This window comes from Passer montanus, unplaced genomic scaffold (assembly GCF_014805655.1).
Source record: "Passer montanus isolate IOZ18808 unplaced genomic scaffold, ASM1480565v1 scaffold44, whole genome shotgun sequence".
NCBI lineage: Eukaryota > Metazoa > Chordata > Aves > Passeriformes > Passeridae > Passer > Passer montanus.
In genome coordinates, this window is record NW_024369262.1 from 2,357,728 (window position 1) to 2,384,741 (window position 27,014).

The following is a 27,014-nucleotide window of genomic DNA, read 5'->3' on the forward strand; positions in this document are numbered from 1 at the left end:
TTACTTGTTTGAGCTCGGGACTGGGGTCCCCGAGCAGTCCGCCTGCAGTGCTCCCAGAAGTCTCCCTCCTGCCACCAGCAGGTTCTCCATAAATCACAGAATGGTTTGGTTTAGGAGAGTCCCCAAAGACCCAAAATCTTGTTCCACCCCCTGCCATGGGCAGGGACCCCTTCCACTAGCCCGGGTTGCTGCAAGCCCTGTCCAACCCGGCCTTGGACATTTCAGGGATGGGGCAGCCACAGCTTCTCTGGGCTCCCTGTGCAAGAGCCTCCCCACCCTCACAGAGAATTTCTTCCCAATATCTAACCTAGATTTCCTTTCTTCCAGTCTGAGCCCATTACTCCTTGTCCTATCACTACAGTGCCTGATGAAGAGTCCCTTTCTGGCTTGCAGCTCCTTCAGATACTGGTGTGTGCTCTGTGGTCTCCACACAACCTTCTCTTCCCCAGGCTGAACTGACCCAAATTTCCCAGCCTGTCTCAACAGGGGACACGCTCCAGTATGTTTGTCAACTTTGTGGCCCCCCTCTTTTGGGAGGGTGGGGAAGGGGAATGACGAGTGCCCAGGGTATTAACGCAAATAGCCAGGGGATAAGTCAGTGCTACAGTCAGACAGGGTGAGTGGCTTCAGGTTATGGGCTTCACCTTGCCACTAGGTCAATGATTATGATTTATGGCATTTTCAATGATTGTCATTATTGGATTGGAAAAGTAAACCACCACAGATTTAGCATCACCAAGCTAAGGCATGGATAACCGAGACGTGCAGTTGACACCTGTGATCCCTTCTAAGGCCACACTCTTCATTTGTCACTGTTTGACAGCAGTTCACACTGTACAGCTGAGCTCAATCTCATTCTCAACCTGCCACCTACAGGGGTTGGGGTTTTTTCTCAGAGATTAAACTCATTTAGAGAAGAAAAAATTAATTGGCAGTGGCTCTTAGCTCCTAACCTAGAGAAGAGTCAAGGAAATATTCAACCTGGGTCCTGCCCTTTGGCAGATGCCACCCTAAAAAGCATTCATGGTTCCATAACCTCATTAGGAAGCAACCAATGCTTTTATTATGTTCACCCTCAGAAGGAAAACTAATGATTAACTTATTATCACTTTATTTTGAGATAGTACTGCAAGAGTGCATATCACCTTACAAACACAGAGAAGATGACACAGGCCTGCCCCGAAGAGTTTACAATTCCACTTCGGCAAACGCTACAAAAAAATTGTGTGGACAGGAAAAGGTGGGAGAGGTAATGCTGGCAGGTTAAAGAGTGGGTTTTCTGAAAGAGGGGATTGTCTCCAGAATAAAAAGCAGGTGACAGAGGTCAGGCAAAAGGAAGTGACAAACAGCAGTAGGATGACAACGTGGAGCACAGGACACCTGGCAAAAACAGATTGCACAGAGACAGGCTGGCAGCACACGGAGGAAAACAAGGACCTGTGGGCTTTATAATTAACATGTAAGATTGCAGCTACATAACACATCATTGTTTCAGCTATTCCAGAGAAGATAACATTGTGAATCAGAAGTGGCCTTTTTTTTAATTAAAAAACCCAAAAAACAAAACCAAACCAGTCTATTCCCAACAGGAATCTGTTGTAGTGTAATACTATTTTCCATTATGAGCACTTTGCACTTTTAAACTGGGGTGTAGAGAATACCAAAAAGCTCTGCAGATGCAGAAAAAAAAATCAGAGGTGAAAAAAAAGAGTAGCAAATACGTGTAGTTTAGAGATTTTATTCCTTTTACCCTACAGTATCTGCTTTGAATTTTGTAGCATATTTTCCAAATTCATCAGCCTGTCAAGAGGGAAATCTCCTACTTGAAAACATTTTCGTGATTTACGGACTTATTTAAAATCTCATTATCCTGCAATTTTCCTTTGCAGACAGAGCATGAAGAGGCCAGGCTTCGCTGTGGGAGTTGAACATTTCAGTTGCTGTAGCAGCATTGCAGTTAAGTTGGTGTCTCAGCAAGATTTGCCCCCTTTTTTTCCCAGACATCTGTGTCCAGTTTCATCTCAAGGATCCAGATATAGCTTTACTCAGTGACTGTCATAGTGTAAGTGTCCTATTAAGCAGAACAGCACAGATTTTCTCTGCTACTTCTGACATTGTGTCATTGCATTAGTGCTATAAGGGCTGTGTCAACAGGGCTTAGGTTCTGACAGATTAGTGAAAGCAAAAAGCTGTCACCCTCCCTTCCCCACTCTGTGAATTCAATTTCATTTTAATACAAATGCAGATTAAATGCATGTGAGAGGCTGTAGAGCCTGGGAGCAGTGTCTCCAGAAGGTGCAATTGCTTTACACAGCAACACCTTTGGCTCCGAGATACTCACAGATCAGGTTTCTGCTTCCTTACATTCAGCTGGGGTTGCTTCCATGGAGCTCTTTCCCATGGCCACCCTCCCTGCACTTCCCATATGGATCAGGGTAAGGAGGTACAAAGGACACAAAAACCCCCAAGTCCCACAAATTCATCATTTAGGATTTATGAGAGCAGTTCAACACATTGACCTATATCTGAGTTCTAAATGCATTATTGATGCTAACTGCTGTGACTCTCTACTCTTTGGTAGCCCATTTATTTTTCCCACAAGGTGGCTCATGCACACAGGAAGTGCACCAGGCATCGTCTTGGTCCTGAAACACTCAGCTGGGAAGCAGCAGTGCTGTTTTCCACTCCAAATGTATATAGTCCACAATTTTATTTCCTTAAGCATCAGAGGACAAGGCAAACTGCCCCTGATCAACCCCACGTGACAAAACCATCCCAGCTGTGTTTCTGCTGTGCAAGACAATGTTCAGAACAATCTGAAGGCAGAATATTGCCCTCCACTGCCCCCACTGCTGCAGGAGGTGCAGCTCTGAAGCAGTTTATGCCACAATCAGTAGAGTGTTGCACATCTTGCATGCAGGTGCAGGTTTTTGATAGATAAATGAGACTGAAATTAGTTTGGTTCACAACTGTCAAAATAAATTTCACCCCATTAGATCAGACCAGTGTTTCACTTTAGCCCAGCGTGTTTTCTCCCGCTTTGGCCAATTCTCACAAGACAGAACATGCAGACAAGAATCTTTCCTTGGCATAACTTCCTTATTTACAGCAACTTAAAATCTCCCTGAGTTAGTGGATGCATCAGACCATTGTTTAACCAGCCTCTTCTTTTAAAACATGGACACTTCTGTTCCCCACTACATTCTGCAGCAAAGAATTCCAGTTTGACTTTGCATGGCCCCAGAACATGATCCCATTTGTCTGTTCAACCCTGAACAGCTAAAAGCTCACTCTGTACCCACCAGGACATGAGCTCTCCTTGCAGCTGACCAGCAGCTTCTGACCACCCTGGCACATCAGCAGAGACATTAAGCACACACATTCACCAGTTTAGCAGATGAAACTGGATTTGAAGAGAGCCCTAATAAAGGGCAGGAACTGGGAACTGCAGTAGGGAGGTAGATGGCAGAAATAAAACTGTGTTCTTTGAAGTATGTGCAGGTAAATTAAATGGCAGCATCATCTCCACTAAGACTTCATTAAAATATGCCACTCTCTATTCCACTATTTTGCTGAGACATTTGTAACAGGCATTTAAGTGACGTAAGAGTGGAAGAAAAAAAAAAATCACATTCAGTTCTGAAACTGAGGTGGGAATAATGCTGGCTAGCACACAAAACACCAACTCTGCTTTAGGACACTGAGACTATGGATGGAGGCTCACACACCTGATACTTAATCTGTCATTGTCATGTCACGAGTATCTCTGAGCAGGAACAGGACTCTTCTCAAAACATTTAGAAGTATTGTAATACAAAATGCAGAAATCTGCAGAAAGCCCTCTGGTTGTACCACTGCTGGTGTGTCTCTGAACACGTATTTGAGACAAGACAGGTGACCAGCAAAATGAATCAAAACTCTGCCTTCTTAATTATTGCTCAAAAAAAGATGGAAAGCTCACTAAATCATCACCAAAACACAAAAAGTTCCAGAAGAATACAGTGTTGACAACAGGCAGTAAAACTGCCTTGAAACAAACACATTTAATAAAGGCAACACATTAAAAAATAAAAAAATCACAGATGTGTAAAGTCCTCAAGTGGTGAATCCTTCTGAAACAGTGGCTGAAGGCTGGAAGGGAGCAGGGAGTGCGGAGCAGCACGACTGGAGAGGGCGCTGGCGGCGCACGGAGCGCGGCCCCGCCGGCACCGGGACCGCGGGGCTCCGCAGCAGAGCCCAACCCTGCCCGGGCTGAGCATCTGCCCCCTCCAAACCCCACAAGGAGCTCACACCCGGCTCAGCTGCCAGGTCATCTGTCACAGGAAGGTCGCAGCACGGTGTTTTTGTACTTTTCCAACCAAAGTTGAATGTCTGATCCCCTGCCAGGTTTGCAGTAAAACACCACCATAGGTCTCCTTAATTGTTTTATTTCTGCCCCAACCTTCCCACAGCCACCAGCTCAGCCCAGTGCAGTCGTGCCTGCACCCACCAGGGATGCTCATCCTCACCCCTGCACAGCCCTGCTCCCAGCAGCTTAACACAGGGCTACAGAGCCTGAGCTACCGACCTCAACAAGAAGGTTAAGGGCAGAAAAATCTGCTTCAGACAAGGAAAACCTCTATAAAAATAAACAGGTTAAAAATTCCCTTTGTATTCCCTCCCTGGTGTGAACAGGCCTGGGGCACCTTTACCCACCATATTGCTCTGACAGTCAGCTTCACCTTACAATCACCAGGTGCTCTGTCCAGACAGAGCATCAGCATTGTAGAAGGCTCCTAGAACAGCCAAACTGGCAGCATTTTGGTCAGTCACAGTAACCTGGTGTTCAGCAGCTTGGTGACCATTATCATAGCAAGGTAAATAAGCTATGGCTAAAGGAAAAATGGTATCACCACATCAACCTGCCATATGTCCACAGGATCCAGTTCCAGACACAAAGGAGTTTTCTGCACTCCTGGTTCTTTCCACCAGCAGGTCAGCTCACAGCACTTGAACACCAAGGTATCTGAAGCCCCAGAACTCAGCCTCAAGAAGCTTCTCCACTTTACTGAACACACATTGCTGCTCCCCTCCCAGGGGCATGTCTGGGGGCAAGGAGAGGCAAAAGGCAACAAAGTCTCAAAGCACTTCATCGGTAAACAAGATCCAATTCTTATCTCAGAGGCTCCAGGACTGTCTGCAGACAGTTTAAAACACGTACAGGTGAGTTTGTGAACCGGGAAGAAGAGGAATTCCAGGCCTCCCAAGGCTTGGTCTAGGACCAGCAGTCCACTACAGGCTCCTCATTTCAGTGTGGAAGGCAGATCCATTGCTCACAGTCTGTGTCATTTGCAGTAATAAAGGGTTTGGGAGCTGTCAGTGCTAGCAGCCAACATTTAGCAAAACACTGAAGCTGTGCTCATACACATAGGAATAAAAACCCCTTCCCTGCCTCAGAAACAGGGATATGTCTGGAGAGACAGTAAAACCACTGGTTCCAGCTAAACATCAAGCAGAAAGACCATTATGAAGCCTTGGGGAGGGAGGACAGTGCAGCTTGCATCCGAGACTGTGTCAGCCAAGTTTGGGGGAAGAAGGGGAGAAAACAGACTGCAGTGTGTTACATTTGCAAACTCAAATTATGGTCTGTCTTCCCTCTTCCCCCATCCCTCTATTCCTTCTCTCCCCAGTTTCCCATGCAAACTCTCTGCTGCTGGAGAGTGTGATCAGGGGATAATTTAAGACACAATAGCTGTGTGGCCTTTATAAAAAGGAAAAGTGTCCCGTGTTTTGGAATAAGGAGTGGGAAGTCTCCTCCTGCCATATATCTGAGGAAATCTCAGTCATGATGTCCAGCCCTCACTCCAGTGATGAGCAAAGACTGGCAGAGCCAGGGGAGAAAAGTCCTGGCTTACACCACAGGTAGAACCCACAGATGTGGTAGGAACTTGTACATGAAGGGGAGGTTGTACATGAAGCACCAGTTTAAACAAAGGCTTCCTCAGTGGGAGTGCCATTGATTTTGAAGAAAAGTTTGGCATCTTCCATCTTCTGCTTTTTTTCTCTCTCTAGCCTGCGCCTGTAGCAGACCAGGTAGATTGGGAGGCAGAAACCCAGGAGGCTCAGACCAAGCAAGCCAACATTCACCTGCAGGAGGAAAGCAAACCAAAATTAGGCTGGTTAGGAGAGGACAACAACCCAGTCACGCATGCAGCCGTGTCAGAGCCCAGCCCACATCACCCAGCTGTGGCAAACCAGGAGACGCCCTGCTCCATGTGCTGGCAACGTCCTCCACTGTTTTCATATTTACACTCCCGTGCCCAGAGAACCTTGTTTGTGTGTACAAGCTAAATGCTGCAAGAGTTTATCACTCTGGATTATGGCTGTGGGAGTCTTGCTCCACAGAACAGGCAAGGGCTGTTGGAGCTGCAGGTGTTTCACACCGAGTTTGCTGATTGAAGAGCAACAGGCATGGGCACATGTAGCCTAGAGACCAGAATTCTCCCCAGCATTACCCATGTCACGATTTTATTGAGCTGCCCAGACTCTCAGCAAGACACCACATTAGCCCTGCCCTCAACAGCCATTTGGCTTTATGGACATTAGCATCAGCAATCCAAAATTTACTGGTAATTGGAGCTTGTAGCTCTCAAGCATCACAGTGTTTTTCCTCAATTTTGAGGTCTGCTCACACTCACCCATTTTTACCTGACAGATTCTGACTCACCACATAAACTGTTAGTGGAAAGCATTCCCTTCATCCCTTTCCATTCACTACAAAGTTTACTGGCTTTCCTGCCCAGGGAGTCATTACTCACACAGGGAAAGGTCTCCTGGACAGCACCAAGGTAACAGCAAACTGAGGGACATGTGAAATTACAGGTATTTTTAACCTTGGTCCGTGCACAGGAGTCCTTAAATGAGCCAAAAATCATCTTAACCCCCAAGCTTTCACATCAAAACTGAGAAGAACTTGCCCAGAGGGGGTCTCCTTTCAAAGGTCCTGTCAGTGCCATGAAGAGGGGCTGCTGCAGGAGGGCAAAGAGGGCACTGATCAACGACTGCAGCCCTGTCAAGCTGCCAAACTGAGTCGAGGGGTATCTGTCAACAAAGAAAGCAACAGCATTATTATGTGTCACCTTGACTGTTCATATCACCCAGGTCAGATTACATTCCCAGTCCAGTAAGAACAAAGACCAACATGAGAGCACAGTCCCAAGACAGGCATAATGTGCAGAACTCTCTCCTGCACTGTGTAACTGCCCCTTTTTACAGGGTATTTACAAATACCCTGTGGTGTCACACTGCTCTCAAGAGCAGAATGGAACTGCTGCCAAGGCTGGAGCCTTCTTCAGATTATTCTCATCCTGAGCTCTCAGACTTTAGTAATATCAGCTCCAGCACTTGTTTTGTTTTGCAGCTCTGCTGTGGGCAAGTGGAAGTGCTTATACAGCTCCTGTTTCTATTGCACAGGGAGCAGAGTGTGGATATTTACAACTTAAAAGCAGGGCTTCTTTATCCAGATGACAACACTGGTGGCTGAGCAATCATCTTCATCTGGTCATAACAATTTTCTCCCTTTGGAGGTGAGTGAAACCTGTACAACAGGTTAGTGTTTTCCTTTTTAGAGGACAAGTCTGATCCTATGTCAAACTAAACAACACTGTTGACTGGCAAGTGCTGGTATCAGATATTATTAATGGAAAAATAAATTTCAGGAATCATCTAACATGTCTTTCCATGACTGAGCAGTATTTAAGAGTCAGGTTAAACTAAACTTGGAAAGAAAGAAGCAAATCAAAACCTTCAAATATTCAAAAAAGTAATTTTCAAAGCAAAAACACCTCAACTCCAGGAAGAGTTGCAATGGTGAAATAGGATTAGTTTACAAGATGATAGGTACTGCAACATACATTTATTTACCTTGCCCAAAACAAAAATATTTTGCTTCTGGCTGCCAGGGAACCAAAAGTTTATACATTTCTGAAGAAGAGCCTTAGATGTGTTCTCTAGTCTGGATTCCCCAGACATGGGGATCTAAGTCTTTGACAGAAAGAGTCTGTGGAGCTGTGGACTCTCCATCCATGGAGATATCCAAATAACATCAGTTGCACTCCTGGACCACCTGTACTAGCTAGCCTTGATCTTGAGAGGTCCCTTCCCACCTCAACAAATCTGATGCCCTGAAAGAGAACAGCTCCCCTTTGTTCCTCTGTCCTACCTCTCAGCATGGAGGGACAGATCTGTTTTCAAGACCAAAAACATTGCTTAACGAGGAAGAGAGTATTTAGATTCAGCTATTGATAACTTGCTAAGTTGGAAACAGGATGGATGATCTGTCCTGGGAAAGGGAGGAGGCATCACTAATGCTATCTTGAGCAATGTTTTACCAATGTCAACTTCAGAGGAGAGCAGCAGCAATGTTTTCAGTCACGTTAATGTTTTACCTGGGCACATGCACATCTGCTCATTGCAAGACAAAAAAAGCCTTGAGTTTTTACTATATAACCTGTATGTCAATAGTTTAGTCTCACACATAACTGTTCCTGTCTCTGTTGCTAAACAAGGAAAGCACTGGGATTTCAGTCCAGCTATTGTCATGTCTAGAGGTGACTGAGGAAACAAGTTGCATCATTTTTCCCCTCTGACCATGAAGACCTCACTCCTGATCTCCCTCTCCCCTGGACAGCCCATCATCCCAAACCAGTTTATCTGGCCAGCCACATCTTACAGGGAACCAGAGACTTACACAGCTGCATAGAGGCCTCCCACAGCTGAGTGGATGAATCCTCTCACAATTGTGTGCAAAATGAAGGACAGAATCTGAAAAAAAAAAAACAAACAGAATAATGTCACACCCTAGACACCCACTCAGGTGTGCCAGACCCCAACACCAGCCATTCCAAAAAGCTGTTCTTCTAAGGTAGGATTGGGAAACCCAGACCCAAAACCTGAAATATCAGCATGAGGGAAGAAATTTGCACTTGTCTCCAGGCACTGCTTTTCCTTACATTGCACACACACAAGACCTCTCTCATTTGTAGGTGGCACAGCTGCAAGGACGTGTCCCCAGCAACCCCTGGCCAGGATCACAATGCTTTTCCATGGCCACCAATTTAGTTAATTTTCCACAAGTTATTGCAGACAACACGTAAGTATGAGCAAACTGCAGCTGTTTGCCTACATCATCAAGGCATGTTTAAGTATAGCATAAAATCACTAAACTCCTCTGCCAAAAATAGGTGGTGCCACAGAATAAATATTTTAACAGGTTTATAATCCCACAGGTACCATTGGGCACAGCATTTGACGCAGGAAAAGCTGCTGTACACATCACTGTGTTATGCTTCTTGCTGCAAGTTTTTCCAACCTTCAGCAGCTTAAATCAAGTCCAGTTTAAATGTGCAGGCACTGCTGAGAGGATCTTGGTGGGCAAGAATTTGTTGTCACACAGGTCAGCTGCAGAAACTTTTAAGTGCAAATAAATTCTGAATCAACTGGCATTTTAACTATAGCTGCTTGTTCAGGTTTTCCCAAGAGATCTAAACTGCACAGTGATATTTGTTTCTGGCCTAAAAGTGGGGCTTGCAAAGCAGGACGGAAGTTTCCCAGCAGTGCCAGTCCCAGCCCTCCTGCCACCACCAGCAGGTTTTCCTGGCACTGTGCTGTCACTCTGCCAGCACCCCACCCATTTCACCTCCTCACCTGCAAGGGTAGATTAGGAATAAGACAGGTGATTCCAAATCCAACCAGCAGGAAGTTGGTGAATACAAAGGCATTGGTGGCATTGGTGATTTTCTGGATCTGACGGTCACGCTTTTTCTTTTTCTTGTCACCTCTGGAAGGACAGCAAAACCTGGGTTACAAACACTTCCAGCAGCTGCTGGGACTCACAGCAAGATTCTCTACACATCACATCAACTATCTACACCAGTTTGGTTACAGATCTGCCTATGGAGGTGCTGGGATCTCCACCAGTGGAAGCTGAGGAACATCTGGGTAATTATTTCAGTGCTGTTACTCTTACTCTTAGGCTAGGAGGGAAGTCTGAGCCTCTCCTGCTACAACTTAAATTTGCTCTTCTCGACTGATCTTAGTGGACATGGAAGATAGTCTGCTCCTTTCCTCTGCAATTATCAAGTCTTCCTTCAGGCTTTCTTTTCTATACTGAAGAGCCAATATTCTTTTCAGTCTTTCATCCCACAGCACACAAGGCAGAGCAGAGGGGGCCTGCCAGGTGGCTGCATGTCCCGTGTGGCGCTCACTACGCACTGCTCAGCGTTGCTCTCCTCATTCTCTTCTGAGCCATCATCACACTCTTTCATTCTCCAGTCCATGATGTATCCAATCACAGGCGCTGTCAGCAGGCACAGCAGCTGCAGGACCCCAAAAATGGAAGTGTAGAAAGCCACTGCAGGGAAAAAAAAAAAATTAAAAATAGTTTTCAGTACAAAAGATAGAAAAAAATATGAAAAAAGCCTTCCTATTGATCACTTCTCTTATTAAAAGCCCAGTCATTCATCAGCCTTCCAGACACTAGAATGGACATGCTGGGCACACCTTCTTCAGCTATTCCTGCACTGGAATTCTCTGGGCAGGAGCAGGTAGGGCTCCAAAAATGGGGACACAGCACCCACTCAGTGTCAGTGAGGTTTATTCTGGGCAGGACCAGCAGGAAAAGTTTTTATAAGCTTTGTGTGCTGCACAGCCAGGCCTGCTTTAGTCATCTCCTCTCCTGGCTTGCTGGGAGCTGCAGCTACAGCTTCTCCAGCTGGGATGCTCCAGTGAGGACAATCAGGCTGGGAAGGTGAGGACTAACCCAGTTTGTGCTGAATGGACAAGTTTGGAAGAAAGGAGACAGGAGATTAACACCTAAAAATAACAGCATTTGTGAGCAATTGTTAAAAAGCTCAAAGCGATGAAATTTCGTGCTAACGATGAGAGAAGTGTCTCCATGGCTTGCTAAGGGAAAGCTGATGCCAGCAGACTCAGAAGAAATTGTCCCCTCCTGTTACTGAGCAGTTCCCCCACCCTGCAAGGCTTTTTTCCACTTCCTCTCGCAGCCCACGTGGTGACTGAGGCACCACACAGAAGGGCTGGTGAGTCACGGTGTGCCACAGCTCTGAAATAAGGATGTAGCTCTGAAACTGCCCATCTCAGCACAGAGCACACGTTACAGCCCTGTAAGCAAAGCAGCTGAAATTTTCATTTGTCCCTCCTGTTTTTAAGCCAGGATTTCCACCAAAATCCACTTGGTAATGGAGAGAACGTTTCCAACAAGCCTCTCTCTCCCAAAGAGTTGCAGCAAACCCCAGCAGGGCTGCTCTGCTGTGCCCAAGCATGGCACCTGGTGATCTTTTCCTGGCTCCAGCTGCTGGCAAAGGAGCTGAGAGGAACTTCCAAACTCACATTCATGGCCCCGTTCCTCCCACAAAGGCAAGCCCTGAAGTGACCCCACATCCCCTCTCATTATAGCAACTGCTGCAGCCAAGAGAAACAGGTGGCATCACTCTCTGTGAGCACTGCAGGAGCTGATTTACTGATGTCTGGTTATTTTTTAATAGAGGGTAAGAAGCAAGCCACGCTGTCATGTTTTGCCTCTTTATGCTACCCTGAACACTTAATCTTAGGCTCTAAACTGCAAGGGCAGAGGCCAGCTTGAATTAGGGAGTGAAATTTATGGGGTCAGCAAGGGAAGGGGAGGAAAGACAGTAGCTGCTACAAAACAAGGCACTCTCAGCTTATCTGTCATCTTAAAAAACATTCTTTCCCAAGGAGGAAAAGCAAGAATACCAAGCAAAGGAAGCACACGTGGGCACAAGCCTTTACATTCCCTGTTTTAGATGCTTTTCCACTCAAAACTACCCCAAGCAAGCACCTCACACTGTTGAGTTTTCCAGCTCTGATTCTCCCCAAGGTCTCTCAGTATCACATTTGAGAGCAAGGTGACAATTTATGAAGGATGCAGACAAATTTCAGGTTTTAGGCATAACAGGTCTCCTCTCCCCTGCCTTCCTACAACACAATTACAGAGTCATTTACAGAATGAACCCTTAAGCTTCTTCCTCATCTTTTGGGGGGGGTTTCAGCAGATAAGTAGCCACAGGCTGACTGCTCTCTCCACCTTCTGGTTTCCTGGCAGGTCTAAGTCACCAAAACCTACACAGAAAGAACTTTCAAGGACATTGTGCCCCACTGCAATTAAATACTTCACTACTTATCTGCATGATTTCCCTCACATCCTTCTCTCCTGTTGTAATCCCAGGAATATTTAACTTTTGAGCACAACACTTGCAGGGTTTGACTCAGCTCTCCTCTTCCCTCCCCCAGGGCCCCCAAGGGCAGCTGCAGGTGGAGGGAGCTCTCCGAGCAAACCCCACCCAAGAGAATAAATGCAGGAATCACGAGGAATGTGAGGGAGCAGCATCCCATCCCCTCCTGATGCACACACAGATTGCATTTCTGGAGAGCTGCACATGCCTTGGAACTGCTCTTGCAGCAGAGCCTGACACTGCTGAGACCAGACAATACCACTGTTTTGCTGATGCCATGGAAACACCAAGACAGAGACTGCACTGCAATGAGCCCAGGCTACATTCAGGGGGAGGAAGGGAAAAAAATCAGAAGAAATCTTAAAGGTGGCATAGAAAAATTGCAGTATACCCAAGGGGCACAATCTCTGTTTTAGCAGAGAGCTTGATCTAAGCAGAATTGGCAGCTTATGTAGTTAATGTTAATTCTGAAATTCCAAGGAGGGGAGGAGAAGGAAAGAAATTAAAATTAAATTAGTACAGCAAGCCAGGGTAAAAATAAATAATAATTTTTTAAAAAGCAGTGTCAGAGTTACAAGGTAAGCAGAAAAGGAAGCAGTGTTGGGAAAAGTAGGCAGTGTGAAGTTTGTCCTGTTGTGCTGTTTAATGCCTAAGCTGGCTCCTGAGCCAGGAGATAAAGAGCTGAATGCTGCAGGCTGTCAGAGGCTCAAAAAACAAAGCAATTCAGGGAATGCCAGGGCACTTGGAGTTTCCTGAGTTTCCTTCCCTCCCCCAAAGCTCACTCCTGTTTTCAGAGGAGTGCCTCTTGATTTATCAGCTTCATGCAATCCAGATTTAACAAGTTCAAACTGGATCTTACTACAAAGGACAAAAACAAAACCAAAAAAAGGCTAAGTCCTGTTTTGCAATCCTGGGTATTTTTGACAGTAAACTAATGTACTTTTTCCTGTTTGCTCCATGAACTTCATCAAAACTATAAATGCAGGGAGTCCAGCACAGGGAGCAGCCCTGAGCCTCCCCAGCACCCACCAAGCTGCACAAAAAACCAGCTCTGACTTCACTTCTCCCCCCCTGGGTGCTGGGCTGAGGCACAGAGTCCAAGCATTACTCATGAGAGTCAGCTGCTCTGCATTCTCTGCTTGCTTGGGATAACAAGCAAATACCTGATGAAATAGGTTTTCCAGTTAAAATAAAAATTAGCAGCCCACCCCCAGGGGTTACTTGCAGGAGCCCATGTGGGGAAATAGCATGGGGTAGTATCTGACAGACACAGGGTTAAAATTAGCTTGACATTCAAGCACCTACCTCACTGCCCCTCTGTGCTGGGCTGCTTCCAGCCCTTCCCTGGACCCTCCCAGCAGCTGTCAGTGCACTTGGACACCATGCATTGCCCTGCTCAGAGTATCTGCTGAGTAATCAGCTGCTCTGCCCTCACAGGTAAAGGTGCTCAGAGGCTCCCCTACCTTGACTTTCATCTCCAGACAGAAACTCCAGGATGGTGTTCATGGCTCCCATGTAGAAGATGAGCCTCAGCTGAGTGACACACATGGTGATGAGGCTGAGCAGCAGGATGGGACTGAAGACACTCTTCATGAAGGAGGGAGTAGCTGCAGAAGGAATAACAGAGCCTCTGAAGAAGGCAGCACACCCTGGCAAACATTTAGTTTCCCTCTGGCCTAGTAGGGCCTCTCCTGGCTAGGAGTGCCAGTGGCAGCTCCAAGGAGCTCACCTGGTGCCTCACAAACTCCCATCATCAACAGCTGCAGATGCTTGGAGTTTGGCTACCAGTGACTGGGGCAAGGCAGCAGGAAAGAAGGCTGCCCTGATTGGGTGGACTAGGACAAAAAGAAGCCTCTCAAACCATTTGTTTTCACCATCAAGGCCAGGCTGGATGGGGTTTTGAGCAATGTGTTCTGGTGGAAGGGGTGGAATGAAATGATCTTTAAGGTTCCTTCCAGGTCAAACCATCCTATGATGCCCCAGAGTAAGGAAGGCTTGGTCATGATGGCAACAATCCACCTAAGAGCCAGCAGTGACCAGCTGCCCTGTCCCCCTGCAGCCACACCATGTGCTGTCCCCACCACTGGCTACACCATTTGTATTCAGGGAAGAACACAAGGACAGGATTCCTTACATAACTCCTGCTCCAGTCCTGGTGGCTGGCACCAGGCCCTGGCAACACCTGGATCACACATTGCTCCCTTCCAAACAGGTCTGGAGCAGAGCAGGGAGGCCAAAGAGCTGTGCCAGCACCCTGGGGCACCCCAGAACCACACCTGCACTGTCAGGCTGGCACTTCACTTCCAGGTCCACTGTAGACAGACAGAGCTTGTTGTTCTCCTGCAGAGCTGCTGGCTCCTTGGGGCCCTTCATGGAGCTCCCCACACTGAGACGGCGCCCCACGGTCGTCACTTGCTTGTAGAACTGCTTCCCAGTGATTTTGTGGTCAAATCCCAGCCAGCTGAACTTTATTTTCACCCTGTTGGGTTGCAAAGAGCGTGAGAGCTGCAACACAGGGTGAGGAGTCAGAGGCAGCAACGTTGCAGGAGTCAGAAAGGCTATTTGTGGATTTAAGGCACTGGTTTCCATTACAGACCCACAAACGGTTTTGATCCAGAGCACACTGAGATACTTTCCCTGGGCCAACGTGGCATAAATCAATATAAAAATACTTATGGCTAGGAACAGATCATTTTTCCTTTGTAATTCCCACAGTTTGGAAAGTCCTACAGGTAATCACATGCTAGTGGCAGGCAGAAATGCTCAGCCTAAGAGGTGGCAGCAATAAACAACATGCAAGGGGTTCCCTGTCTACTCCTCTAAATTTTTGTGCCAGCTTTTCCCAGAGGATTAGGAATGGGATTAGCCCTGGAGACTTACGAGTAGTCCATGTCTTCTGGTCCTGGGAAAGGCTCCAGGGGCCAGTTAAAGAAGCAGTTGAGGAAAACGAGTCCTGCACAGCTTGCCCAGACCAGCAGGATAAGGATGAAGGAGACCCCAAAGTCATATATAACCTGGGAATCACAAGGGAATATGGGTTTGGCTACAGGAGCAGAAAGAGGCTCCAGTATTCTTGGAATGAGGTCTGAGAGGAGCAGGGAAAGAACATCATGATACACTTAAAATGGGTTGAACTCAAGTGGTACAAAAAACAATTTTGTGACAAGAACGTTCTTGGAAAACCAGGAGGAATTTCCCTGCACACCTGAGACTGCAATGAAACATCCCTGGTTCAGAACCAGGTGATCTATCCAGGCAGCCCAGGTGACCATTTTATGTCCCTTCAGTGCCATCTGCCAGCCATAAACTATGTTAAAAGCCAACCACTGGTGACAATCACACAGATAAAATACACATGTATATTAAATATATATATACACACAACTTATAGATTAACAAAGCAATCTTTTCTAAAAAAAACCCTTTAGTTTTTCACTTCTACTTAGCACTTGTAAAGTTTTCTATCTGCTGCATGCTTGAGGCAGTCACTTAGAAAGTCTCTAATAAAGACAGGAACTGAATCTTGCAAATGCACATCCCTAAAAAGGGAGCTTTAGCAAATGATCTCTCTTTCTTGCCACATTATTGTTAAACAGGGCAAGACACCAGCACAACCCCAGCAGTCACAAGCCTTGTTCCCACAGCCTCACCTTGATTCCTGGAAAAGTCACAGCAGAGGAAGCATAGGAGCCAATCATCAGAGCAATGAACGTGGAACGAAGGTCCCCAAACATGTTGGGCAGCTGGGGAGAGAAAGGAAAATCAGTTGAAGCAGTTTGCTGCCAAGGGAATGAGGCTTTCTTGAGGAGATATTGGCATTTAGGATTCATTCTCCTGGATACCAGAATGTGAAGCAGCCAGTTTTACTTAGGCATGACTTAGCTCTTCAAGATATTACTGTGCAGGTTCCTCTGGTGTCTCCAGAGACAGGGAATGTCTACAATCCAAGATTTATGTGCTTACTGACTCTGCTTCTTTCCAGACTGACAGCATATTTTGCATCATTCACCCTTAGCACAGGAGCATTTGCTCCAGCTCTTGTGCTTTCTTTAAAAGTTCCTTACCCCAAACCTTTAGCCACCACTTTTCCTCTCCCACAAACATGTGCCCAAATTCTGTTTATCACCCTCTTTTTAGTCAGGGGTTGTTAGACACAGGCTGCAGTCTTTAACACACCCTGCAACACCTTCAAGTGCCAGCTTTGTTTATGCACCTTGGGTCAGCACCCAAATCCTTTGCAGCAGACCAGAAAGTTCCTGTTACAACAAGAAGGAACAGAGACAAGCACAAGCAGTGCTGCTGTTTGCATTTCCATTTCTAGCCATCTCCACAGCTCCTTCTGTGGCAGCAGACTCTCTGCTGATCATTTCTGCATCACTGGGATGGTTCAGATGCCTCAGCACACTAACCCAGAGCTAGGTGCAGGGAAGGAATCACAAACACCAGATATCCAAGGATTTGTTGCAGCACAGCTACTGAGCTCTGCAGCAGGCTACACCTGACATTGCTACTCCTGCCACCCACCCCACTGCACTGCCTGGCCTCCCATCAGGTGTGCTGGCACTGCTGGGAGCAGAGCAGGCTGGTTCTGCAAGGAGCTGTTGGGAAAGCAGAGCTTCAGTAAGCCAGCACAGTTCACAGCAACCACTTCTGCCACCTGAACAGCAAAATCACTCCCAGGATGGCTCACCAGCCCCTGCTTCCACTCAAAACCCAAAGGCAGAAACAGCTGAGAGACCTTCCTACTCTCCTGGGAAAGGAAGAACCCCCTGTTTTCCTAAACAACCAGAAGTGAACAAGTTTCCATCACTCAGTAATGCTGGCCTGGAAACTGGAAACTACAGGGAGGAGCATTGAAATTGTCAGCCTATGGAGAGCTGGGCTGACACCTCCTGAAGCTGGTCAATGGGCAGAGATTCTGCTGCAGGCTGGCACATTTCCCGACCACCTCCTTTTTTTTGGGTCACTCACTCCCCAAATTCACTTGAGCATCACTACCACGTCAGCCTCAGAGGACCTCAAAGCAGGACACTGCAGATGCCTTCTAGGACCAAAAGCAGGAGCAGCCCTTCCTTCATCTGTGCAAAGAGGCTGCTGAACAAAACGATTCAGAGAATATCAGCCTGAGCAAGCAAGTGCTGCCATCACACTCCCCTTGCACGGCTGAAAAACAAATCCATCTCTCCCAGGAGCAGCATATAAGGCAAGCAAATCTGGCTTGTGTCACGGCGTGTTTACAAGGCAAAAATATTCCTGAGCAGGAGCACTCCGGGACCCATCTGGCTGTTTATCATCCCCGTGCCTCACTGCAGAGCTTCCTATGCACTGCAGGCTGCAGGTCCTCACATAACCCCGGGCTGGGGAGCAGCAGCAGCGATGTGCTGAGCCTGATGCTGCCCCTGAACCCTGGAGGAGGAGGAGAGGAGGCAGGAGAGGCTGCTGCTCTGCAGAGCATCCCCACACCCATCAGGCCGCATGCGGGAGAGCTGCCAGCAGGCTGCTCCCGGGAGCTGCAGACAGGAAACGGCTCAAGGATCCAAAGGTCTGTTAGCAGGCACTGAAAAAGCTCCTCTTGGAAGCACTGGCCTCAATGTACACACTCCCAGAAAGCAGCATCTGCAGAGTGGAATTGCTGAGGGTTGTAAAAAAGGCTGGTCGCTGTCACCAGGATGGGCATTTGCTCTGTCCCAAACACCCCAAACTAAAATAATGTCCAGAAATGACAACAAAGCTGCTGCTCCTGCTGGGGAGCTCAGGGCAGGGCAAGAGCTGCACAAACACAGCTGCTTCTTGGCTCGGGCTGGTTTTCCCCAGAGATCCAGAGTCCACAAAAAGCTTTTTTCATACAGCAGGAAAGGAACTTCCAGGTGGATCCTCCTGCTCTGAGGGCTACTGGAGACACAGAACAGGAAGCCACGACCAGGAGAACCCAAGGCTGCTTCTGCCCTGATTGGGACAGAGGTCCTAGAAAGGCTAAAGATTTCCTCAAATCCAATTTGGCGCCCAGCAAGCAGCTAGATTAAAAAAATTGGACAGAAGAGGTTTAATGTCTTATCCAGCCCAATCAAAGCAGAAACTGCAAACACTGAGCACTTGGAAGGGAGAGAAATGTGGGACTACCTGGAGGGGCAGAGGGGAAATGAAGGGGGAAAAGTCCCTTCAAGAACAGAATACCTCTCAGGCTGTGCCAGCACTGGCAGGGCCTCTGCAGGTCTCATATTAAGACCAGCTACACAAACAACATGCAATATTTACCAAGTCATTTTTCATGCTGTCTTTATACTAGCAAGCATTGGAAAAAATGAACCACAGAGAAAAAAAAAAAAAAGGCAATAAAAAATACAAGCCACGGAGCAAGTGAGCTCTGTTTTTCTGCCACCAAAAAGGATCTAATCCTCATTCTGATCTCATCCCCTCAGGCCAGAAGTGACTCCTCCACTAACTTCTGCCCATTCTGGTATGACAGCTCCAATTCTGCAAGACCTATGACGACAGAAACTCTTAAGCCTCTTGTTTAAAGGTCACTAACACTCAATGCAATATTAACTTTATGCCCTGTCACAAAGACACTCAGTGAATGTTGCCACACGTAACTGTTTTTTACTGGAGTCCTTTATTGCAGGTCTGTAATCCTAAACTGATAAATCATTTCCTCTTGCAGATTTTTTTTCCTCATCTTCCCTACAGTGAGTTTATAATAATTTATATTGTTTTCCAGCTTTTCCCTGGAGACATTCCATATACAGAAAACAGCACAGCATTGCTACCAGAGCCTATTTCCCTCTTCTTGCAAGGACTGTTTGAAAGAACAGTAAAAAAAAAAAAATCAAGGCATTGAAAACTAGACTACTGAAAAATGGTATTTTTATTCAATTAAACTTTGTTTTCCCTATTGAGGGTGTATTTGGAAGTTACACAGACACTAAAAATATGCTCTTCAGGAAAGCCTCAAACTGCCCCCTTTGCCCAAAGCATATGGAAACTCCTGTTCCCATTCTCCAGCAAACAAAAGCTCACAGAGCCCTAAGTTTTCCTAATATTTCCAAGCAAAAAAGATTCCCTATACAGCAATGTCCCCCCCTTCTCTGATTAAAGGGGGCTGTTTTCAGCAGAAAATCAGAGCAAAGCAGCTGTAATTCTTTGAAAGGAAAACAGCACAGAGAACAATCTATAAAAGGCTCTTTGTGGTAATTTATCACACATGTTTATTTCTTTGCATGAAATAGCTTCGGAGCAGAACCAGCGCCAGATTCCCGTGTTGCTGTCAGAGCCACCAGCACAGATCTGTTTCCATTTCCAATCTTCACTTACATTGGCCAAGACCAAGTCACGAGGCAGAATCTCCCCTCTGCATTTTAACAACAGGCACAGCCTGACCTTGTTCCCAGAACTGGGAAGCCTTTGCTGGCTGCCCCCTCCTCCCCAAGCCACAGGCCAGGCACCCAGGAGCAGCAGCTTGTTTTGGCTCCACAGCTTGCCATGTGCTTTCATGATACCCTGGGGACTTGTTGCTGGAAAAGGCTTTAAACTCAAGAGGCAAAGCTTTGTGGAACACTGTCCCAGGCTCTAATCCTCTCAGATCCTGTTTATCCCTGACTGAGGGTCCCTGCCACCATGTCCCAGGAGGTGTCAACACCTGACACCCCACAAGCTGGTGGGGACACCCTGCCACGAAGCAGCAACCAAAACCTGCCTGGGGTGGCCGAGGCCCATTGCAGCAGTGGGTCTGACCCATTTCCTGGAGCAGCTCAGGTCACCTGCAGCTGGCAGGAGCAGAGTCACCTTGCTGTGACTTGTGCACGCAGCCAGCGCCTGTGGCAGCCAGCCCGAGCTGCCCTGGCACCGGGAGGAGCAGGGCTCATCATCTCCTCGGTAATGAACGGCCTTACAAAGGTCTTTTCAGTGTCCCCTCCCGGGCACAAGGCGGAGCACAGCGTGCTCAGGCCACAGCCCATGTCCCTGTGTCCCTCCCTCGCCTGTCCCCAGGGGCCACAGCTGGAAGGAATCCACAAGGCATCACCCTGCGACAGCAGAAGATGGTTCTTGACACACCAAGAGCAGCTTGCAGGCAGAATGGTAAAGCTGTAAGCTGCCAACAACCAAAATGCAGCTGGTTCTAACAGGCAGCAGCACAGCTAGGCTGTGGTGCAGGTAAAGGAGTGCTTCCCTCCCACTTGAGGCTATTTTTAATTACATTCACACACCTCAGGTACCAAAATGCCTCTGTGCAGCTGCACAAGCAGCTACACCTGCCTGTGCATTGGAGAAGTGAGGCCTGAAGCCACCCCAGCTCTTTGCAGAACACGCTGAGGGGATGGGCTCCACCTGAGGCTTCTGTGGCCTCACAACATCACTGCCTCCTTCAGACCTCCCAAGGCTTGGATCTCTTTTTGGAAGAGCTGACCTTCTTCCTGCTGCTCTTCCTTGGCACTGCAGCACTGGCTCACTAATGAGGGCACTAATAAGTGGCTTTGCTTACTTCTGCTGCTAAAAGCCACAGCACAGAACACCCAATCTATTCCTGCCCTATCCTGCCCTCACTCCTATCATCACCAGTGCTTCTAAAATATCTGTGACCCCTTAATCATCACCCAGAGAGACAATAATCAATACTGGCAGCAGCAGGATGGGAATCCTCTCCCACATGACTGCTCCTCTATTCCTTGCTTTTATTTGAAGCAGGATGACATTTGCCCCACAGTTTCTTGGGGTCACAGCCAAAGCTTCCGTGAAGAACACCACATATGAAGGAGAGAGCAACACCTGCACAGAGTTCTGAAAGCTTTGAATATCTGAAAGCAACAGCAGCAGCAAAATCATGGTACACAGAGTGCTCTCTAAAGCCAGCCTCTGCCAAATTTATGTCTCAGGACCTCAGCCAGTGTCTAAGCCCTGTTAATTTAGAGGTAACTTTAACAGGAAGTTTTACTTCAACAGCAAGTTCAAGGTAGTGCAGTCCAAATCTGAAAGTTTTCAACTACAGCTCAGGGAAAAAAAAAAAAATTAAAAAATGAGTGCTTCCCAGGCTTGTTTTCTGGGCGACTTTCCACCCAGCCCTGCTTGAGCCACACTGACAACAATCAGGGTAATGAGGCAGAAAATAAAGCAGTTATTTGGAGACTGATACTGCTTCTGCCTCCAGGCAGAAAGAACCCCAAAACGTAGACATCCAGCTGACAGTTGTTGACCAAAGCTTTCCATACAATCCTGAACATATCCAGGGGGCTGTGCACACCCAACAACACAGCATTTCTAAGGAAGCCTGTGAGGGACTCTCACCCTTCTGAAAAGCAAAACCTTTTGTGATCAGGAAGAACTGTGGGGGCGAGATGCACACTGTGCTTGCAGAAAGCTGGTCATACCCAGCTGCAAGGGTTTGTGCCCTGCTGATTCTTCCTGCACTGTGTCAATGCTAAATCCAGTGCAAACACACGTCCAGGCTGTGCCAAGCAGCTGAGCACTGCATGTACAGGCACATTATGAGCCCTAGACAAAAACACTTCCTTTTTTCCCCCCACCTTCACCTGAGATACAAAGGGCAGGTGAAAAAAAAACGATTAGGGAAAACAAGCTTCAGAATAACAACCAAGGACTCGCTCCCAAGGGTGACTGACCCTTTGTACCAAACACAAACACGTGCTATTCAAGCCACAGGCAGAAGATCCACTTTGTTGCTGCCTGCCAGCCCAGCTCACAGCCCCAGTGAGGGATAGAGCAGTCAGGTAGTAACTCTTCACTTACCGTGAGCGATGTGAAGGTCATGCACATCCCACCAAAGCCATTCAGAGCCAGGGCAATGAATATCAGCACAGACAGAGCTGCAACAATAAAAAACCTGCCCTCAGCTCCCACTGGGGTGCAGAAGCAAAGGAGACAGAGCCCTAAAGGCTTTGGCCCTGACATGTGGAAACCTCTGTGGATCAACACCCTCAGGACATGCCACGCTGCTCCTGACCCAGCACCCATGTCCCCAGCCACACAGCCTGGCAGGGACAGGGCTCTCCAAGGCAGCTCAGGAGGGGATGGAAGGGTTCCTTTTCTCTAATGCACAGACTTGCTGATGCAGCTTGTCTGGTGGGTCTCAAAAGGAAGATTTACTTGAGCAAACAATCCAAAGGGTCATCTCACTATCTGCTCTTGAGCAGCCAGCTCCATCTACCTCTGCTAAAAAAATCAATTATACATTGGGTGCTATTACCTATTTCCCAACCCTGAAGGAGCCAGGAACTCGTTTGGAATTGCTCCTTTAGAGGACCTGGCCCTGGCCAAACACAAAACTAAGAGACCAGGGTATCTCAGATCTTTGGCCCTTGCTACACTCTCCACTTGGTGTTGTGAAACACCAGCCCTTCCCAGAGCCACTTGGCTCCCTCAGCCTGAGAGATTGCTTGGCTTGTGACCCCAGTACAGCACTGGGGGGGTGACAGTTTGAACTTTGCTTCCCCAAAAACCCCAAACCAGAGCCCTGCAATGCTCCCAGCTCAGCAGAAAGATGCCAACTTACAGTCTGGGTTACTGGCACCGTACGCAATCAGCACACAGGACACGGCAAAGCAGGCACTGAAAGGGAACCAGAGCCATCAGTTTCTCACAAACAGCCTTACCCACAGTCAATTACAGCTGCTTCCACCTCCTCAGCACCTCACAGGCACTTTCTGTAAGAGGGAGGGAAGCTGGCAATTTGGAAAGAAAAATCCTGGGAAATACCCAAATATTACTGGCAAACAAGTATTACAGGCAAGCCTTGCACAAGGGCTGGGGCAGGAACATTTCCTCCCAGCAACGACACAGCTCTGTCTGGACCCAAATTCCCACTGGTCTTCCAGCACAGTTTTTTCCAGCCCTCACCTCAGGGTGACCAAAGGCAGCAGCAGCAGCCTTTGTCCTGAGCCCCAGCACTCAACTCCTCTCTGGTAGCGTCTGAGTCAGAGACTTGCTCTGTTTTTCCCACTCTGCCCACAGGCCAGTTTGTTTTTTCTAATCAAGTTCACTGCATTAAAATTGTGACAGTTAAAACCGTGATCCCAAAAGTCACTGATCCCTCTGTGCCATGACAGAAGCAGTTGACAGCCTCGCTGTTTGAGGCAGAAAGCAACACACCACATGGAAAAGAAGGGCCCTGGGAAAGGCAACAGGACATGTTTATCCCTGAGTTAACTCCCCAGCCTGCAAACAATGATGTAACATCTTGGTTTTGTGCCTCTCAGGACATAGCTCCCAGCCCAAGGAGAAAGCTACCCTCCCTGACTCACAAATGACTCCGCTCTTCCTCCAGGCTCCATCTGGACAGGGATCACAGAGCAGCACTGGAGAGCTGAAGTGTGGACATGGAGTCCCAGGCCCTTCCCTTATGGAGCAATTCACTGTGCTGCCTGAAATCACCCCAGAGCTGCTCTGCTGTCCTGTGCAGATCCCAGCCCCATCCCTCAGACACTTCCCAAGGCTGCAGGGAGCCCACAGCACCCAGACAGGGTGGGAAGTGAGCCCTCAGCCCCCTGGAGCCCTGCACACCCACCTGCCCAGCAGCCGCAGCTTGCGGGGGCCGTACTTGTCCATGACAATTCCCAAGGGCAGCGTGATGGCACTGAGCAGGAAGGAGCCAATGGTGAAGGCCAAGTTCAGCATTTCATCCTGGGCGTTGCAGGAAGGCCATTTGTGCTCTGATGCTGTGCTGTTGTCGAGCTCAGAGCTGTTGGTGGTGGTCTCTACATGGGGTGAGAGAGAACAGTGTGTTAGGATTGGATTTAAAATGCTGCAGGAAGGAGGGAAGGGAAAAGTCCTGCTGGGCATATGCCCCCCACAGTTCAGTTTTTAGTCTAATCAGTGAGAAATGGAAGAGCAGAGCAGCAGAAGGATGAGGGAAACCTGATGAGCTCTGCTTTGAGCAGGAAAAAGCAGCCATGAGACACATATCCCATGAAGCAGCAGGGTAAAAACCTAGGGATGGAGAGTCCTTAATTTATTAAAACAACTATACAGCAATGTCCTGGCAATTACAGGAGACTAAACCCTGCTAAACCCAAAGGGATACAAAAATAAGGTCCTCCTAATCTGCAGCTGTCATGTTCTCAGAGATCTTCTCCCTAACAAAACTAACGACAGCTACAGCCAAATCAGTTATTTTGGTTCCAGACACCAGGCTGACAAGGCCTGGCACTGAGCAGCAGCCTGCTCAAATAAAAAGCTTCCTACCCTCACTGCAGGCACCAGGATGAAGAATGGCTTTGCAGCAGCCACCCTGCTTTGACTGCCCTGGCTCTGAAAAATCCTTCCTGGATTTAACTACCCTGTTCCCAGGGGGGCTGGCAGCTCACCTGCCTTCTCAGTTTTTCTAAAGGATTGATGCATCTTTAAGTCCTACCCTGTAATTAGCATTTTCTATTATTTCAAAATGGGTTTAGGTCACACAGATCAATTATATCCCCAGCTTTCTGTTCTTGCCCTTACATGAGGAACTCTGCATGCAAACTCCCACGCTGAACAGAGCCCACGTTGTGTAACCAAGACAGAAACAGGACAGTTCAAAAAAAAAAATAAAAGGAAAGAAGTTCCCTTTTACTGCCTCATGTCAGCTCTTCTCCTGTTACATGCCTATCCCAAGGCTGCTTACAACTCCTCGAGTGAGCTGTGTGCCTTCAGACTTCCATTAACTCACAGCTCCAGTGCACTCCAGCTCTCCTCCTCCCAACACTTATCTGGAACCTTTGCTGCTATGACAAAGCACTTGCTCTCTTGCTGCTGCTGCAAGCCAGTGATATAAAACACTCTCCTTCTTATTTAATAATTGATCTGACAAAGTTCAGTAGTAAAGGAGGAACAGAGAGAAGTCACCGACATAACCAGCAGCATGAAGTGAGGCTGGAGATTCCCAGCGAGCCCTGGTTGGTTTAGTTAATTAGCAGGAATCCCTCATGTGCAAGTGGCTTCCCATTCCCTGCTTGCTGTGGCTGGTGGGGGAGAGCAGCTCTGTGTTAGCTCTGGAGGTGGCACAGCCCCACCTTGCACCTCCCTCCCTTCTTCTCAAACCCCAGCTCCTCCACAGTTACTGGTTTCACCCTGGCTCTCCCAGCTGCCCTAAACCACCCTCCCAGCTTTGTGTCCACTGCAAACAAACCTCGCTCCACCTTCCTGCCATCAGGTATCAGCAGGAATTCAGGCACTGATATCTGAGGCCTTGGAGCTGCCTCTGAGCCCTCCCAGCACTCCAGGGAAGGCTGGGGCATTTCTCCCCATTTGCATTGCTCTCATCAGCATCTTTGCTAAGATTGCTTCTAACTGCCTGTGTTCCTTTCTACTGCCATGTGCTCCTGAGTGATAACTTAATCTGCCCCTTCTCTTGTCCTGTTAGTCATGGATAGCAAGAGTAAGAAACAAATATCCCCAAAATGTCACGTGTGTCACCAGCAGCATCTGCTCTGCACGGAAGGCAGCACTGCAGCCTGAGGCACCCGAGCCACATCCTTAGAAATCAGTCCTGGACAGAGTTCAGGAGGCTCTCTGCAGTTTTCACCCACAGCATCAAGGCTTTTGGGCTCTCCACAAAGATAAATTCATAGGAAACAGATGTGGGTGAGAGGTGAAACTCGGGAAAACAAGGAGGAGGGGGGGAATTGACAAAATAGTAGCAGTTTCCCTGTGTCAGCACTCTCCAGAGATAGCTCAGCTGATGAGTGGAAGGAGGGTGGAGGGACACGAACAGTGCAGTGACCTTATAATTTCTGCACGTGTTAAAGCCTCAGTAACCCTCCCCACACAGAGATCTCCAAGCAGAAATACTCAGCCTTTAAAGCTGGGGAATACAAATTCCTGTTCATGTTTTGATGTGTTCACTGCTGCGTGTCCCCAAGGAGCTCGCACAGCACACACCTGCTGGCCCTCCCATGATGAGTGTGCACGAGGTGAGGACACAGCTCAGAAACAGCAAGGAAATTTGCCCCTCTCTGAACACTGGAAGGCTGGGAACGGGACACCAAACTTCACTCCCTGCCTGTACCAACCACCTTGTTTACAGCTGCTGGGTGCCAGCTCCAAGGAGGGGCCAGGCAACAGCGCTATGTGGAAATACAAATTGTTTGTGAAAATAGAAGCAGCCCCTGAGCAACAAGAGAAGATCCACTGAGGTGTAATGGAAACGATTCCAGCAGCCCTTGGCACCCTGACATCCCCTGATCCTTTGAGCCACCTCCATAAATAGAACATTTTGGAAGGGCTGCAGGTGTGTGCTGCAGGCACAAGGTCCAGCCAAGAGCCGACTCATCCGCGAGCACGGATTCGGGTGCCAGCAGCTCGCTGGCACAGGACAGTGAGTGGCAGCACAGGACATGCAGCTAGGAGGGGTTTAATGGGCAGAGAACCTGCCTAACTACTCACCTACCTAATGCACCTGGTTACAGCAAACAGCAGCTTCCCCTCAATCACAGCTCAGATCCAGTTCCAGATCGGTGCGTGCCACACTCCCGGGAAAATCTCCTACGTGCCTGGCTCCATCTGGAAAACTGCTCTGGGGAAGGACTGGCCCTGTGCCCACGGTGGTGCCCTCCCCAAATCCTCTTGCCAAGTCCACCTGCATGCAGCACTCGAGGTGTCACACCTGGGCAAGGCAGCAGCACAGGGCTGTGCTCACTCACTGCTGCCTCACTGACAAGCCAGCAGAAGCTACACGTCTTTACCATCAATTACAAGAACATTGCTGCCTATTTTTACAGCACTACCCACACAAGCAGCAGGATTTCTACTGCCCAATTAGTAGTTCAAGTTACTATT

At 48.0% G+C, this 27,014-nt stretch overlaps 1 protein-coding gene across 2 annotated transcripts in view; it reads right to left on the reverse strand.

Annotated features, from left to right (window-relative positions):
• Positions 1 to 1,094: 1,094 nt before the first annotated feature.
• SLC43A2 (solute carrier family 43 member 2) overlaps positions 1,095 to 27,014 on the reverse strand; it is a 31,571-nt gene continuing 5,651 nt past the window's right edge. Inside the window, exons 2-13 of one of the 2 annotated variants that reach the window (XM_039720437.1) lie at positions 23,767 to 23,956; positions 22,756 to 22,811; positions 21,993 to 22,069; positions 15,902 to 15,994; positions 15,132 to 15,265; positions 14,528 to 14,730; positions 13,715 to 13,858; positions 10,252 to 10,390; positions 9,685 to 9,817; positions 8,729 to 8,802; positions 6,957 to 7,080; positions 1,095 to 6,126 (exon numbers count right to left, since the gene is read on the reverse strand). In XM_039720437.1, coding sequence (XP_039576371.1) covers positions 5,965 to 6,126; positions 6,957 to 7,080; positions 8,729 to 8,802; positions 9,685 to 9,817; positions 10,252 to 10,390; positions 13,715 to 13,858; positions 14,528 to 14,730; positions 15,132 to 15,265; positions 15,902 to 15,994; positions 21,993 to 22,069; positions 22,756 to 22,811; positions 23,767 to 23,956 — 1,529 coding nt within the window. In that variant the 3' untranslated portion in view covers positions 1,095 to 5,964. The remainder of the gene's footprint in view (positions 6,127 to 6,956; positions 7,081 to 8,728; positions 8,803 to 9,684; positions 9,818 to 10,251; positions 10,391 to 13,714; positions 13,859 to 14,527; positions 14,731 to 15,131; positions 15,266 to 15,901; positions 15,995 to 21,992; positions 22,070 to 22,755; positions 22,812 to 23,766; positions 23,957 to 27,014) is intronic. The other variant, XM_039720436.1, reaches the window with a different exon arrangement.